At 41.4% G+C, this 15666-nt stretch overlaps 1 protein-coding gene across 4 annotated transcripts in view; it reads left to right on the forward strand.

The window, feature by feature from the left end:
• smtnb (smoothelin b) overlaps positions 1-15666 on the forward strand; it is a 354299-nt gene that overhangs the window by 87741 nt on the left and 250892 nt on the right. For all 4 annotated transcript variants that reach the window (XM_060843540.1, XM_060843539.1, XM_060843542.1 and 1 more), the window contains exon 2: positions 5600-5760. In XM_060843540.1, the coding sequence (XP_060699523.1) occupies positions 5600-5760 (161 nt within the window). The remainder of the gene's footprint in view (positions 1-5599; positions 5761-15666) is intronic.

Here is a 15666-nt window from a genome sequence, read left to right on the forward strand (position 1 = left end):
ATGTTTCTTCTGGTATTTATAGTGGTCTGTCCTCGCCGCTTCCGGGTGTCAGTTTCAGTTGTCCGCTGTAGTGGTTGGTTTATTGGGTCCAGGTCGATTTGTTTGTTGATGGAGTTTGTGGATGAATGCCATGCCTCTAGGAATTCCCTGGCTGTTCTCTGTCTGGCTTGCCCTATGATAGTAGTGTTTTCCCAATAGAATTCATGTTGCTTGTTGTCTGCGTGTGTGGCTACTAGGGATAGCTGGTCGTGTCGTTTCGTGGCTAGTTGATGTTCATGTATGCGGATTGTTAGCTGTCTTCCTGTTTGTCCTATATAGTGTTTTGTGCAGTCCTTGCATGGTATTTTGTAAACTACATTAGTTTTGCTCATGTTGGGTATCGGGTCCTTTGTTCTAGTGAGTTGTTGTCTGAGCGTGGCTGTTGGTTTGTGTGCCATTATGAGTCCTAAGGGTCGCAGTAGTCTGGCTGTCAGTTGTGAAACGCTCCTGATGTATGGTAGTGTGGCTAGTCCTTTTGGTTGTGGCATGTCCTCGTTCCGTGGTCTGTCTCTTAGGCATCTGTTGATAAAGTTGCGTGGGTATCCGTTTTTGGCGAATACCTTGTATAGGTGTTCCTCTTCCTCTTTTTGCAATTCTGGTGTACTGCAGTGTGTTGTGGCTCTTTTGAATAGTGTCCTGATGCAGCTTCGTTTGTGTGTGTTGGGGTGGTTACTTTCATAGTTTAGGACTTGGTCTGTGTGTGTTGTTTTCCTGTGTACCCTTGTGGTGAATTCTCCGTTCGGTGTTCTCTGTACTATCACGTCTAGGAATGGGAGTTGGCTATCCTTTTCTTCTTCTCTCGTGAATCGGATTCCTGTGAGTGTGGCGTTGATGATCCGGTGTGTTTTTTCTATTTCCGTGTTTTTGATGATTACGAACGTGTCATCGACATATCTGACCCAGAGTTTGGGTTGAATTTGTGGTAGGGCTGTTTGTTCTAACCTTTGCATAACTGCCTCTGCTATGAGTCCCGAGATTGGTGATCCCATGGGTGTTCCATTGATTTGTTCGTATATCTGATTGTTGAATGTAAAGTGTGTAGTGAGGCATAAGTCCAGTAGTTTAAGTATGCTGTCTTTGTTGATAGGTTCTGCCTCCTGTTTTCTGTTCTGTATGTCCAGTAGGTTGGCTATTGTTTCTCTGGCTAGGGTTTTGTCAATCGAAGTGAACAGTGCCGTCACGTCGAATGAGATCATGGTTTCTTCTTTGTCTGTGTGTGTATTCCTGATGACGTCCAAGAATTCCTGTGTTGATTGTATGGAGTGTTTGGATCCGCTGACCAGGTGTTTCAGTTTCTGTTGTAGTTCTTTGGCCAGTTTGTATGCTGGTGTCCCTGGTAGTGATACTATGGGTCTGAGTGGGATGTCTGGTTTGTGTACTTTGGGTAGTCCATAGAATCTGGGGGTGTTGTTGCTTTCCAGTTTTATTCTTTGTAGGTCAGCTTTGGTTATCTGTCCGTTTTTTTGTAGATTCCTTAGTGTGTTATTTATTCTATTGGTGAGTTGTGGTGTGGGGTCAGAATCCTTCATTTGGTAGGTGTTGGTATCTGCGAGTAGTTGTTGTGCTTTCTTGATGTAATCTGATTTGTCTAGGATGACCGTCATTCTGCCTTTATCTGCTGGTAGTATGATTATGTTCTTATCGTTTCTTAGTGCTTTCAGTGCTTCCCTCTCCTTGGTGTTGAGGTTATGTGTTTGTCTTTTTCTTATCATCATAGGTACGACCATTTGTCTCACTGTTTGTTGTGTCCCTTCTGTCAGTCCATTGTTCCTGAGTGTACATTCTAGTGTTGCTAGGAAGTCAGCTGTCTTGGCATCCTTGTGGTTGTAGTTGAGCAAAACTAATGTAGTTTACAAAATACCATGCAAGGACTGCACAAAACACTATATAGGACAAACAGGAAGACAGCTAACAATCCACATACATGAACATCAACTAGCCACGAAACGACACGACCAGCTATCCCTAGTAGCCACACACGCAGACAACAAGCCACATGAATTCTACTGGGAAAACACTACTATCATAGGGCAAGCCAGACAGAGAACAGCCAGGGAATTCCTAGAGGCATGGCATTCATCCACAAACTCCATCAACAAACACATCGACCTGGACCCAATATACCAACCACTACAGCGGACAGCTGAAACTGACACCCGGAAGCGGCAAGGACAGACCACTATAAATACCAGAAGAAACATCAAAGAAGCGCTTCGCAGGAGGCTCCAGAGCACTGATGATGTCGCCTAGCCAGGGGACGAAACGTTTGCAACAAAAACTTCCAGCTCGGCGAATAGAACCACAACATTTTAGTATCTGGTGCCTCAGGGATATTTAGGCTTGATCACCAAAAAAGCTGTAGGTACTCAAGCTGTCAGAAGAATTACTGGTTGCTTTTTATTTGCCAGGATGTCATTTACCCAGAAAACTTAACTCATTCTTTCCAAATAGCAGGGTTGAATGAGTTAAACATCCCAAATAATGGCATAGCGCCAAAAATGCTTACCCCAACTCAAACATGACTTGAGTGAATTTCTTTAGATGTGTACTTTTGTTGCCATTGAAATAAAGACATAGAAGCCAGTATCCTAGCACTAGATCCCCTTTACTAACAGGTGAGAGCCCTTGACACTGATCCAGCTTCCTCAGAGCTAGCTCTCTTCATTAAATAGAACCTGAAAATGTAACCTATTTATCTGATCAACCTGTTCAGGAATATTATTACAGGGGAACCTTGATTTATCCGAAAGAGATGGGCAGTCACTGTTTCATTCGGATAATCGATCATTCAGTTAATCAATTAAATGCCGTTCCACTGGGGCTCGGAGCTTTTAAAGTCTGCCCCCTGTTCAGGAGACTAGCAGCAGCAGCACACAGTGCGCGAAAGACTGCCCCCAACCTCATCCAACACCACTCCCAACCCCATCCGACACCACACCCTGCCTGCCCCAACTCAGTCCAACACCACCTCCTGCCTACCCCCAATCCCGTCTGATACCACACCCCGCCTGCCCCAACTCAGTCCAACACCGTCCCCTGACCCTCAACCCTGTCCAACACCACCCCTGTGCCCCCCAATCCCATCCAATGCCATCCCCTGCCTCTCCAAACCTGTCTAACACTGCCACTGCCCCCCCAACCCTGTCCAACACCGCCCCGCACCTGCATACACCCCCCAAACCTGTCCAACACCTTCCCTGCAACTCCGTCCAACATTGCTGCCCCCTGCCCCCCAACTCCGTCCAACACTGCTCCCAACCTTGTCCAATGCTGCCCTTGCCCCCCAACCCCATCCAATACTGACCTCGCCTGCCCCGCCCCACAACCCCATCCAACATCGACCCTGCCCCCCCAACCCCGTCCAACACTGTCCCCGCCCCCTCAACCCTGTTCAGCACTGTTCCACGCCTGCCCCCTCCCTCCCAACCCCATCCAATCCCTGCCTCCCCAAACCTGTCCAACTCTGCCCCCTCTCCAGGGTAGCTGGACTGTATACCACCAAATCTCCAAAAAGTGTGTGCACACACATACAGCTACAGCCCCACACACAACCTTTTACTGCAACTTTTTGACAGGTTCCATATTTGCCCTGTACAATGTTGGAGTGATTATCTGGGGATGGGGGCTATAGGATGCAACCTTCTGTAGAACCCCAGGGAAAGTGTGGGGAGAGAGAGAGAGCGCGGGTAGTCAGTCATTTGGAGACGGTGCCTCTTTTAATCACTGTAGACAAAAGACACAATGACTGTTGGAAACACATCTTTGATGTAATGTTTCTATCGGGACCTCGAGATCTCCTTCGGATAATCTGATTTTTGGATAAGCAAGGTTCCTCTGTAAACACCTCTAGAGCTGGTGGGACTTGTACCCGGTCTCTCAGTTCAGGAATAGGCCTGAAGGGCTGACAAGAGGGCTCCTTAAAGTAAAGGTAAAGGCACCATAGTCCCAGAATACCACATTGACATACAGAGATGACTGGTGGGGTGATTTTAACCATAAGGTCACTGCATCTCAGATGAGAGGCAAGATTGAGAAGGCAGAATCTTTATGCTAACTTCTACCAATGTGTGAAGCGAACCCATACTGTTGCTATCACTTTGTTGCAAATGAGCTGTTCAGCCAACTGAGCTAACAAATCACCAAGACACTTCTGTTTAGATCTGTCAGCCAGGCCTCCCCAATTGGACCAGAGTAATGGCCCAATTAGTTAACTCATTCTGTGAGGTCCACCTGGCTGACCTAGTTACAATCTCTACACTAGTCATTGAGGTCTACAGTGCAGAAAAAATGCCCTTTGTCCAACCAAGTCTGCTTCAGTCAAAAACAATTACCTAACTGTTCTAATCCTATTTTCCAGCACTTGGCCCAAAGCCTTGCATGCCTTGGTATTCACAAGTGCAAATCTAAATACTTATTAAATGTTACAAGGGTTTCTGTCTATAACACCCTTTATAGGCAGTGAGTTCCAGCTCCCCACCAACCCAGGTAACAATGTTTTTCCTCACATCTCCTCTAAACCTTCTGCTCTTCAATTTAAATCTATACCCGATGGTCATTGAACCCTCCATCAATGGGAAAAGTTTCTTCCAGTCAACCCTATCTACTTCCTCATCATTTTATATATCTCAATCACCTCCCGCTCAATCTCCTCCGCTTTCAGGAAAACAACCCCAGTCTGTCCAATCTCTGTTCATATCTGAAACTCTGTAGCTCAGGCAACATCCTGGTTAATCTCCTTTGCATCCTCTCCAGTAATAGGACTTGTGTCTTGTGATGTGCATTCCAGAACTGCACATAAACTGTTGGTTAGGCCATAGTTAATATAATTCCAGCATAACATCCCTGCTCTTAAATGCAATGCTTCGACTAATAAAGGCAAGTATACCATATGTCTTTTTGACCACTTTATCTATCTGTCCTGATATCTTGAGATTGGGATATCCACATACCAAAGTCCTTTGATCTTTGGTGCTTCCCAAAGATATATTTCCTTGGGTCATATATTTCCTTGTCTTAATTGTGCTGTCCAAGTGTATCGCCTCACATTTATCCAGACATTCTAGTCATTACAAAATTAGATTTTTTTCCATATATTTTCTTGTCTTATGGTGTGGAAGTAGCAATTAATTGGTTTCATTTTAGGTTTTTGGTATTTTTACTCACTTGCAAAGCAGATTTTAGAACTGGAGGCTTGATTTCACTCTGTTCTGCTAGAAAGTGAAGTCTGCAGATGCTGGAGATCAGAGTCAAAACTTGTGGCACTGGAAAACAATAGCAGGTCAGGCAGCATTCGAGGAACAGGAGAGTAGACATTTCGGGCATAAGCCACACTTTATGAATCTGATAGAATGTCATTGACTTTAAACATTACTTCTTTCTCTCTTCATAAATACTGCTGCGACCTCTTGAACGTGTCCAGATTTATTTGTTTTCATTTAAGATTTTCAACATCTGTAGAATTCTGCTTCTGTATATTACTCGCTGACTTGAATTGAATATCAATAGTTTTATGTAAAAAGCTTGAACCTAAACGCAATTTTCTTTTATTTACCCAAAACAGCTTGAAGTGACTGATGACTTAGATGAGCGGAGACTTATTCGTTCCACTATATGTGAGCTGAGGAGGAAAGAACTGAAAGGGATGGAGGAAGCACTATCTTCCAAACGCTTTCGTTCTGAAAGAGCAAATGGACACCATGAAAACAAAGAAAATCGTCAACGGTAAGGTTATATGCAGTACAGCAGTAAGTTATAATATTTATGGCTTTAAATGAATACTAATTTATGGAGCAGGGACTTGTACATTGGTGTTTCCTATATATAGAAACTTCCTTCTTGCTCTTTCTAGTACCAGATATGCAAATCTCATTTGTGCAGTTCCCTCAGTAAGTAAACTTCCTTCCTGATGTGGACCTTGGCTATACAAAATTCCCAAGGCTTAGAAAGTCTTTGTGCTAACGCAACTGGCATTAGTGGAAGCATTGTATTTCCTGAGTTTGCCTCTATTAGAGAGAGAGAAAATAAGTGTGTGATCCCTGCTGAAAAGTGTTGCTTCTGAAGATAGAATTGAACTCCAATGATAGCTTGTCTAGTGAAGCTATTTGTGTGGGCTTATGCATGAAGATGGAGTTTAATGTGGATAAATCTGAGATATTGCATTTTGGTACAACAAATAAGGGCAGGACTTATACAATTAATGATAGGGTCTTGGGTAGTGTTGTAGCACAGAAGAACTTAGGGGGTTCAGGTACATCATTCTTTGAAGTTTGTATCACATATAGACAGCTGGTTAGAAAGGTGTTTGGCACACTTGCCTTCATTGCTTAGGCCTTTTCAGAATTGGAGTTGGGAATTCATGTGTCCTGTTCTGATCACCCAGTTATAGGAAGGATATTATTAAGCTGAACAGGATTCAGAAGAAATTTACCAGGATGTTACCAGGTATGGAAAGGTTGAGTTATAAAGAAAGGCTGGATAGGCTGGGACATTTTTCAGTGAGGTGTGGGAGGTTGAGAGGCGGTCTGATAGAAGTTTATAAGATATCGAGGGATAGATGGAATCATGGTAGTTGTCTTTTCCCTAGGACGGGGGATCGCAAGAGTAGTGGGCATATTTTTACAGTGAAAGGAGAGAGATTTAAAAAGACATGAGGGGCAAAGTTTCTAGAGTGGTTCATGTGTGGAATGAACTTCCTGAGGAAGTGGTGGATGTTGATACAGTTACAATGTTCAAAAAAGCATTTGGATAAGTACACGAATAGGAAAGGTTTGGAAGGATATGGGCCAGGAGCAGGCATGTGGGGCTAGCTTAGTTTGGGATTATGTTTGGCATGGTCTGGTTGAACCGAACGGTCCATTTCCGTGCTGTATGACTGTATGACTCTAAAAGTAGCCACTCAGATGAAGGAGCAACAAATCAGAACTTTGTTTAAATTTTGGGACGAGACCTATAAACTTTTGGACTATTAGCAATTAGAATGAATAGACTTCAAAAGTAAGATAATTGGAACTACAAACTTTAGAGGGACAAATGGACCCTTGAATCAAGGCCAAGCCTCCAAGAAGCTAAATTCCATGCTTGGGACCAAACACGGAGCATATAATTCTTGGCAAAAACAGTATTACACATCTGTGATAACACAGACTTTTCAACATGTTTAAAATAAATTAGTGAAGAATAAGAACAGTGCCAATGTTTTAAAAGTGACCAGCTGTAACCTGTTGAGCTCTAGTTACGTTTCACTCTAAATTCCAGAGAAATGTTGTTCTAATATGTATTAGTACAAGGGGTCACGAGATTTGACAACTGTTGTAATTTTAAAGAACTGTTCTGAAGAAGAGTTATATTGGACTCAAAATATTAATTCTATTTTTTCTCCACAGATGCTACAAAATCTGCTGAGTTTCTCCAGCATTCGTAATGTTTGCTGCACATTGCCTTCTTGCCAGCCCCTGTCTTCACTGCAATTGTATCAGCAAATTCTGTCATGCGGGTTTTTCCAGCACACTGTCTGTTTTTGTTTCAGCAATGGGATTGGCTAACCAACATGCCAGTGGGAACCAATTAAGGCCTTAACTGAGCAATTAATGTCCACTGAAGTGGACTTTTTTATTCAGCATTTACTGTCCATCCATAGTTAACCTTGAAAAAGCAATGGTGAGTTGTTGTATTTGGTCACTGCAGTCCATTTGGTGTAGACACACCTACTCTGCTGTTAGGGAAGAAGTCCCAGGATTTTGACCCAGTGACTGTGAAGGAACACTATATAGTTCCAGGTTAGGATGGAGATGAATAATATTGTTCCAGCTAAATATAAACAAAATAGATGACAGGCATTCAGATTGAAAAATCCCAAAAGGCCCCACTAATCTCAATAATACGCATCATGTGATTCCTTGCCTTATAGTCCTACAAAATTGCATCGCTTCAAATTTTACAGCCCTAAACTCCATCTGCCACTGTTCTCCCATCTGACAGCCTGTCCAGAACTAACTTTCTCTCATTTAAAGTTTTCCTTCTTGCTATTTTCCACACTTATTTACATGTTTCATTTTGCTTCTGCAGGAATGGGGGGTTTGGCATAAGGAAAATAAACGAGAATTCAGTTTGTTAAATCACAATGATATCATCTCTCAGCTGACTGATCACTCCCTTGCACTCCTGCACAAATCACTCAAATGTACCCTTAGGAGTTGAAGGATTAGTGTCGCACAGGCTTTCCTTGAAATAAAGAATAAAAAGTCTGCTTAAGGCTCACAGGACAAGTAGTCAAAATAAAGACAATCCTTTAAAACACCAGACAGTTGGTCAACCTGTGTTGCTGCTCATTGTACCAACTGACTAAGGTAGCTACTGCATCAATCGACATGCATCACTTCCTGTCATAACTATTTCAGTAATCATACCTTTTTCATATAATCATTATAGCCTAACATGAATACATGCACAAGTTAGTAATTCACATGGAACATAATCATTGGCAACTACAGAATTATTTAACATGAAATATTTGACTCACAAGAAGAAAATTTGAATGAAGGTTTTTCTGAGGTGTTGTCTATGCTTCAAAAACATTGAAGCATTCTGGTCATCAATTGACCAGACTTTGTAACCATGTCATATGGGTGTGATGTTGAACTATTTGTTCCTTCACTCCAATGATTATGTTTTGGTTAGATGTGTACAATTCTCATGATATTTAGCATATTGCTTGTTATCTCTTTGCTATATATATATACACACACACACACACACACACACACACACACACACACACACACACACACACACACACACACGCATAGGTGATGATGGTAGGTAGCATTGCGCATAGATAGCAGAGATTACCTTACGATGAAATTGATTCCTTCACAGTACTATACTGTTTGTTCTTCTCATCTTTGTACAATCAAGGCTGTTTGCATACTGTGAATATTTCTGTTGGTCCATGCCTCTTGTGGATGTATGACCCTTCACCTCTGTCTATTGAATGGTGGCTGTTCCTCTGCTGCATTGTTCTATGTTCGAAGCTAAGCAGGTTGATTAAAAATATCACATGATTTAAAAGTTTTCGATTTGTAGTGGAATTTTACTTACATTTTCTTGAGAAAGAGAATTCTAATTAGAGTATCAAGCTGTAAGTACCTTTTATCTTATTTGGTCTAATGTAGAGCGCTGTGATGGCAGACAATTTTGTTGGTGGTGGATGGAATGGATATTAACGGATGTGATACCAGTCAAGCAAGTTGCTGTGTCCTGAGTTATGTCAAGATTCTTGACAGTTGATGGAGCTGATAGGAATGAACTAAAAGGTGGGACAACTTTGCAGCAACTTGATAAATGAATCAAGGAGAAAGTCCAGTGACAAGATTCTTGTGCTATCAAACACATAAGGGAATTTAGGTATATTTTTGGGAAATTGGAAGTGATAAATGGTGTGTTTTAGGGCAGATGTAAGAGTTTGTAGAGGTGATGTGAGGAAATGATTGAGAAAGCTCTAATTATGATGCTGATTGAGTTCTTATGGCTGTGTAAGATGGCAAAGTTGGAGATAGAGGTGACCTGATGGTGGTTGATGGGAATGAGAAGTTGGTAAGATGGTATAGGATGAATTAAAGTAATTATTCAAATAGACATGAAATGTTATGATAATGTAGGAAATATTAAATTTATTCATTTTTAAATAATTAATCATAAGTAAGAATACAGTGCTAAGTTTAACCACACTGACTTTTGATTTAAAGCAGATTTGTGCCATATGCTTTATTTATCTAGGATATACTTTTAGTTCATCAAACTGCTAGAACATTTTTCTTCAGCTTCCAATTATACACTGATTTTTTCAAAATTATTCAAAATACTTGATGGCAGGTTTAAGAAAGAGATAATTCAAGGGAACTTGTGAACATTTAGCAAAAGTATGTGTATGCATGGGAGACAATGAAGAAAAGGAAGTCACTATTGATCATTTGTGTTGTAGCTGGTTTTAGAAACATCAAATTAAAAGGCACTTTCAGCTTGACATCCTAATTAGAGTTATTTTGCAAGAAAGTGTGAGTAAAATTCCACAACAATCAAAAACTTTAATCCTATGATATTTTTAATCAACCAATTTAACTTTGAACATAGAACAATACAGCACAGAAACAGGCCCTTCAGCCCACCATTTCTGTGTTGACCATCATTCTGTTCTAAACTAATCCTATCTAAGTATCTCTCTATCCTCTACCTATTAAGAGACAGTGGACAGTGATGCCCATAAAACTTTGTATGTAAGAGCTTGGTTCTCTCCAAAGCTACACTCATACTTGGGTGTAATTGAAGAGACAGCGCACAGTGTCTATCAATACTCTTGATGCTTTTTGAGCAAGTTGGCAACTGGAGAGGATAGAGTGCTTTAACTTTGTAACTTTGATTTAGCTCTCTTCTTCACCTTTTACAATTGCATTGGTCTTAATGGGCTCTGCATGTAAATTGAACAATAGGAAACATGGGTGAGTTAACAGTCGTGGTTAATAGGTGAAAATTGGAACAGGAACTTTGTGGTGGGAAACACCGTTTGGTTGACATTTCCGTACTTCTTTAAAAATAGAGCTGATTTCTATTTTCTCGTTCAACTTCATTTTGATTTAGCCTGCTCCCTTTCTCTCCTACATTTGGAGAGCTACATTACCCTTAAAGGCCTTTGCATATAAATTAAGCAATTGAAAAACATGGAATATTTAGTGGTGGTGAATAATCAATGAAAAATACAATGGGTGACTTGATGGTGGGGAGAAAAACCGTTAAGATCGCTTTGTAATCTTAGAAAACCTTTTTCACTGTCTACTATGCTACCAATTTTGGTGTGTTCTGCAAACTTACTAACCATGCCTTCTATATTCTCATCCACATCATTTATATAAATAACAAAAAAAAAGAAAAAGGACCCAGAACCCAGTCTCTGTGGAATACAGCTGGTTACAGGCCTCCTGTCTGGAAAAACAACACTCTACCATTACTCTGTCTCCTGTTATTAAGCCAATTATGTATCCAATTGGCAAGCTTACCCCGAATCCCATGTGACTTAACTTTACTAATTAATCTACCATGTGGAAGCTTGTCAAAGGCTTTACTAAAATCCAAATAAACAACGTCTGTTGCTCTGTCATCATCAATCATTCTAGTAACTTCCTCCAGAGGGACCTGGGTTCAAGTACATAATTTTTTGAAGTTTATGTCACATATAGACAGGATGGTTAAAACGGTGTTTGGCATACTTGCCTTCAGTGCTCACTTCTTTGAGTATAGGAGTTGGCAAGTCATATTGAGATTGTACAGAACTTTGGTGAGGCCTCTTGTGGAATACTGTGTCCAGTTTTGACTACCCAGTTACAGGAAGGATATCATCAAGTTGGAGAGGGTTCAGAAGAGGTTTACCGGGATGTTGACAGGTATGGCAGGACTGGTTTATAAAGAAAGGCTGGGACTTTCTTTTTCTGGAGCTTAGGAGGTTGAGAGGTGACCTGATAGAAATCTATAAAATAGCGAGAGAAATAGATGGAGTTACTGGTAGTTGTCTTTCCCCTAGCCTGGGAGATGTCAAGACTTGTGGACACATTTTTAAGGTGAGAGGAGAGAGATTTAAAAAGACGTGTGAGGCAAATTTACTGTACAGAGGTTTAGGGAATGCTGGATGACTAAAGAAATTGAGGGTTTGGTTAAATAAAAGAAGGAAGCAGAAACAGGATAGGTCGAGGGTGGTTTGCATGAACTTACAGAGGAAATGGTGGATGCAGGTACAATTACAAGTTTAAAAGACATTTGGATAGATATATGAATAGGAATGTTTGGAGGGAAATAGGCCAGGAACAGGTAGGTGGGACTAGCTTAGTTTGGATTTATGTTCAGCATTAAGAGTATACTGCTGGAAAAGCACAGCAGGTCAGGCAGCATCTGAGAAGCATGAGAATCGACGTTTCAGGCATAAACCCTTCATCAGGAATGAGGCTTATGGGTCAGGCTGAGATAAATGGGAGAGGGTGGGGTTTGGGGAAAGGTTTCTGAGAAAGCGAAAGGTGGATGAAAGTGATGGACAGGTCCGGAGGGCGGTGCCATGTTGGAGGCTTGGGACTGGGATAATGTGGGGGGAGGGGAAAAGAGGGAAGCTGTTGAAATCTACATTTATCCCCTGTGTTTGTAGGATCCCAAGAAGGAATATGAGGTGTTCCTCCTCCAGGCATTGGGTGATAACAGTTTGGCAGTGGAGGAGGCCCAGGACCTGCGTGTCCTTGACGGACTGGGAGGGGGAGTTGATGCGTTCTGCTAATTTTGGTGTTGTCTGCAAATTTACTCACTGTACCTCCTATATTCACATCTAAATCATTGATATAAATGACAAAAAGCAGAGGACCCATCACTAATCCTTGTGGCACAACACTGATCACAGGCTTCCAGTCAAAACAGCAACCCGCCATTACCACCCTCCATATCCTACCTTCGAACCAATTCTGTATCCAAATGGATAGTTCTCCCTGTATACCATGTGATCTAACCTTGCTAACCAGTCTACCTTATATTAGGCAAGAACTTTCAAAAGCTGACTGGAGGCAGATGTTCGCAGGTAAAGGGATGGCTGGAAAATGGGAAGCCTTCAGACATGAGATAATGAGAATCCAAAGACAGTATATTCCTGTTAGGGTGAAAGGAAAAGCTGGTATGTATAGGGAATGCTGGATGACTAAAGATATTGAGGGTTTGGTTAAATAAAAGAAGGAAGCAGAGACAGGATAGATCGAGTGAATCCTTAGAGTATAAAGGCAGTAGGAGTATACTTAAGAGGGAAATCAGGAGGGCAAAAAGGGGACATGAGATAGCTTTGGCAAATAGAATTAAGGAGAATCCAGAGTTTTTACAAATATATTAAGGACAAAAGGGTAACTAGGGAGAGAATAGGGCCTCTCAAAGATCAGCAAGGTGGCTTTTGTGTGGAGCCACAGAAAATGGGGGAGATACTAAACGAGTATTTTGCATCAGTATTTACCGTTGAAAAGGAAATGGAAGATATAGACTGTAGGGAAATAGATGGTGACATCTTGCAAAATGTCCATATTACAGAGGTGGAAGTGCTGGATGTCTCGAAATGGGTAAAGGTGGATAAATCCCCAGGACCTGATCAGGTGTACCCTTGAACTCTGGGAAGCTAGGGAAGTGACTGCTGGGTCTCTTGCTGAGATATTTGTATCCTCAATAGTCATAGATGAGGTGCTGGAAGACTGGAGGTTGGCTAATGTGGTGCTGCTGTTTTAAGAAAGGTGGTAAGGACTATAGGGAACTATAGACTAGTGAGCTGGATGTCGATGGTGGGCAAATTGTGGTGAGGCTGCAAATGTGTTGCTGGTCAAAGCACAGCAGGTTAGGCAGCATCTCAGGAATAGGGGGACAGGATGTACACATATTTGGAAAGGCAAGGACTGGTTAGGGATGGGAAACTATGTCTCGGAAACTTGATTGAGTTTTTTGAAGAAGGATCAAAGAGAATTGAGGGCAGAGCGGTAGATGTGATCTATATAGAGTTCAGTAAGGTATTTGACAAGATTCCCAATGGGGAAACTGGTTAGCAAGGTTAGATGTCATGGAATACAGGGAGAACTAGCCATTTGGATACAGAACTGGCTCAAAGGTAGAAGACAAGGTGGTGGTGGAGGGTTGTTTTTCAGACTGGAGGCCTGTGGCCAGTGGAGTGCCACAAGGATCGGTGCTGGGTTCACTACTTTTTTCATTTATATAAATGATTTGGATGTGAGCGCAAGAGGTATAGTTAGTATGTGTGCAAATGACCCCAAAATTGGAAGTGTAGTGGACAACAAAGAAGGTTACCTCTGATTACAGTGGGATCCTGATCAGATGGGCCAGTGGACTGAAGTGGCAGATGGAGTTTAATTTAGATAAATGCGAGGTGCTGCATTTTGGTAAAGCAAATCTTAGCAGGACTTATACACTTAATGGTAATGTCCTAGGGAATGCTGCTGAACAAAGAGACCTTGGAGTGCATGTTCATAGCTCCTTGAAAGTGGAGTCGCAGATAGATAGGATAGTGAAGAAGGCGTTTAGTATGCTACCCTTTATTGGTCAGTGTTGAGTACAGGAATTGAGAGGTCATGTTGCGGCTGTACAGGACATTGGTTAGGTAGTTTTTAGAATATTATGTGCAGTTCTGGTCTCCTTCCTATCAGAAAGATGTGAAACTTGAAAGAGTTCAGAAAAAAATTACAAGAATGTTGCCAGAGTTGGAGGATTTGAGCAATAGGGAGAGGTTGAACAGGCTAGGGCTGTTTTCCCTGGAGCATCGGAGGCTGAGGGGTGACCTTATAGAGGTTTACAAAATCATGAGGGGCATGGATAGGATAAATAGACAAAGTCTTTTCCTGGGGTTGGGGAGTCCAGAACTAGAGGGCATAGATTAGGTTGAGAGGGGAAAGATATAAAAGAGACCTAATGCGCAACTTTTTCATGCGGAGGATGGTACGTGTATGGATTGAGCTGCCAGAGGAAGTGATGGAGGCTAGTACAATTGCACCATGTAAAAGGTATCTGGATGGGTATATGAATAGGACGGGTTTGGAGGGATATGGGCCGGGTGCTGGCAGGTGGGACTAATTGGGTAGAGATATCTGGTCGGCATGGACGAATTGGACTGAAGGGTCTGTTTCTGTACTGTACATCTCTATGACTCGATGTGGAACTTTGACAAAAGCCTTACTGAAATCCATGTAGACCACTGATCTGCCTTCTTCAATCGTCTTTGTCACTTTCTCAATAAACTCAATCAAGTTAGTGAGTAAACTCTGTCTGCAAGATTTCAGAACCAAAAACATGATTAGTGATTTGGTGCATAGGCTAGAACCCCAACTGAACAGACTCCAGAAAACAGTAATATAGAAATATAAATGCTTTTCCCTTTAATTTTCCTATTTAAACTTTCTATTCAGGAAAAGAGAAAAAAGATTTATTTGCAGATTTTAGCTTTCTGAAAACATACCTCTTTGGTCAGTGGGTTATCTGGAAGACACAAGGATAAATCTTATCATTTTCTCAAATTTGTTTCTCTGGGGTTCTGACCCATGTATCAAGTCATTAATCATGTTTTTGGTTCTGAAATCTTGCAGACACAGTTTACTCAGAAATTACAATCTCAAAATACTTTTCAATCACCTTTTTAAAAGAGTAAATAAGTTTTACTCTGAACTCTGCAAGTATTTTCCTTTCAGAAATGGGTGAGATCAGCTGAGCTACTTATCCTCAGCAGGTTTTCCTCCAACTGAGCCAGATATTAAAAAAAACTCTCCAAGCCAGTCACTGTTCAAAATAACCCTGGTAGGGGCTACTGCAAAGTAAGTCATTATAATTAGTCATGTAATTTACAGGGGGCCTTTATAAAAATAATCTCCAATGTCCTAATAAACTTTCACTAGCCTCTTAAAAAGAATCCACTCTGGGTATTTCTGTAAAACCTGAAATAAATTTATTTCCATAATCCTTCAAAACTTAAGTTCTTTAAACAATATAAATATGAAGCATCTTCATAATACTGTAAAATTTTAAGAGTCTATATATTGCATACCCTTCCTATAAGTATCATGTCCATAT

This window comes from Hemiscyllium ocellatum, chromosome 24 (assembly GCF_020745735.1).
Source record: "Hemiscyllium ocellatum isolate sHemOce1 chromosome 24, sHemOce1.pat.X.cur, whole genome shotgun sequence".
Lineage (NCBI taxonomy): Eukaryota > Metazoa > Chordata > Chondrichthyes > Orectolobiformes > Hemiscylliidae > Hemiscyllium > Hemiscyllium ocellatum.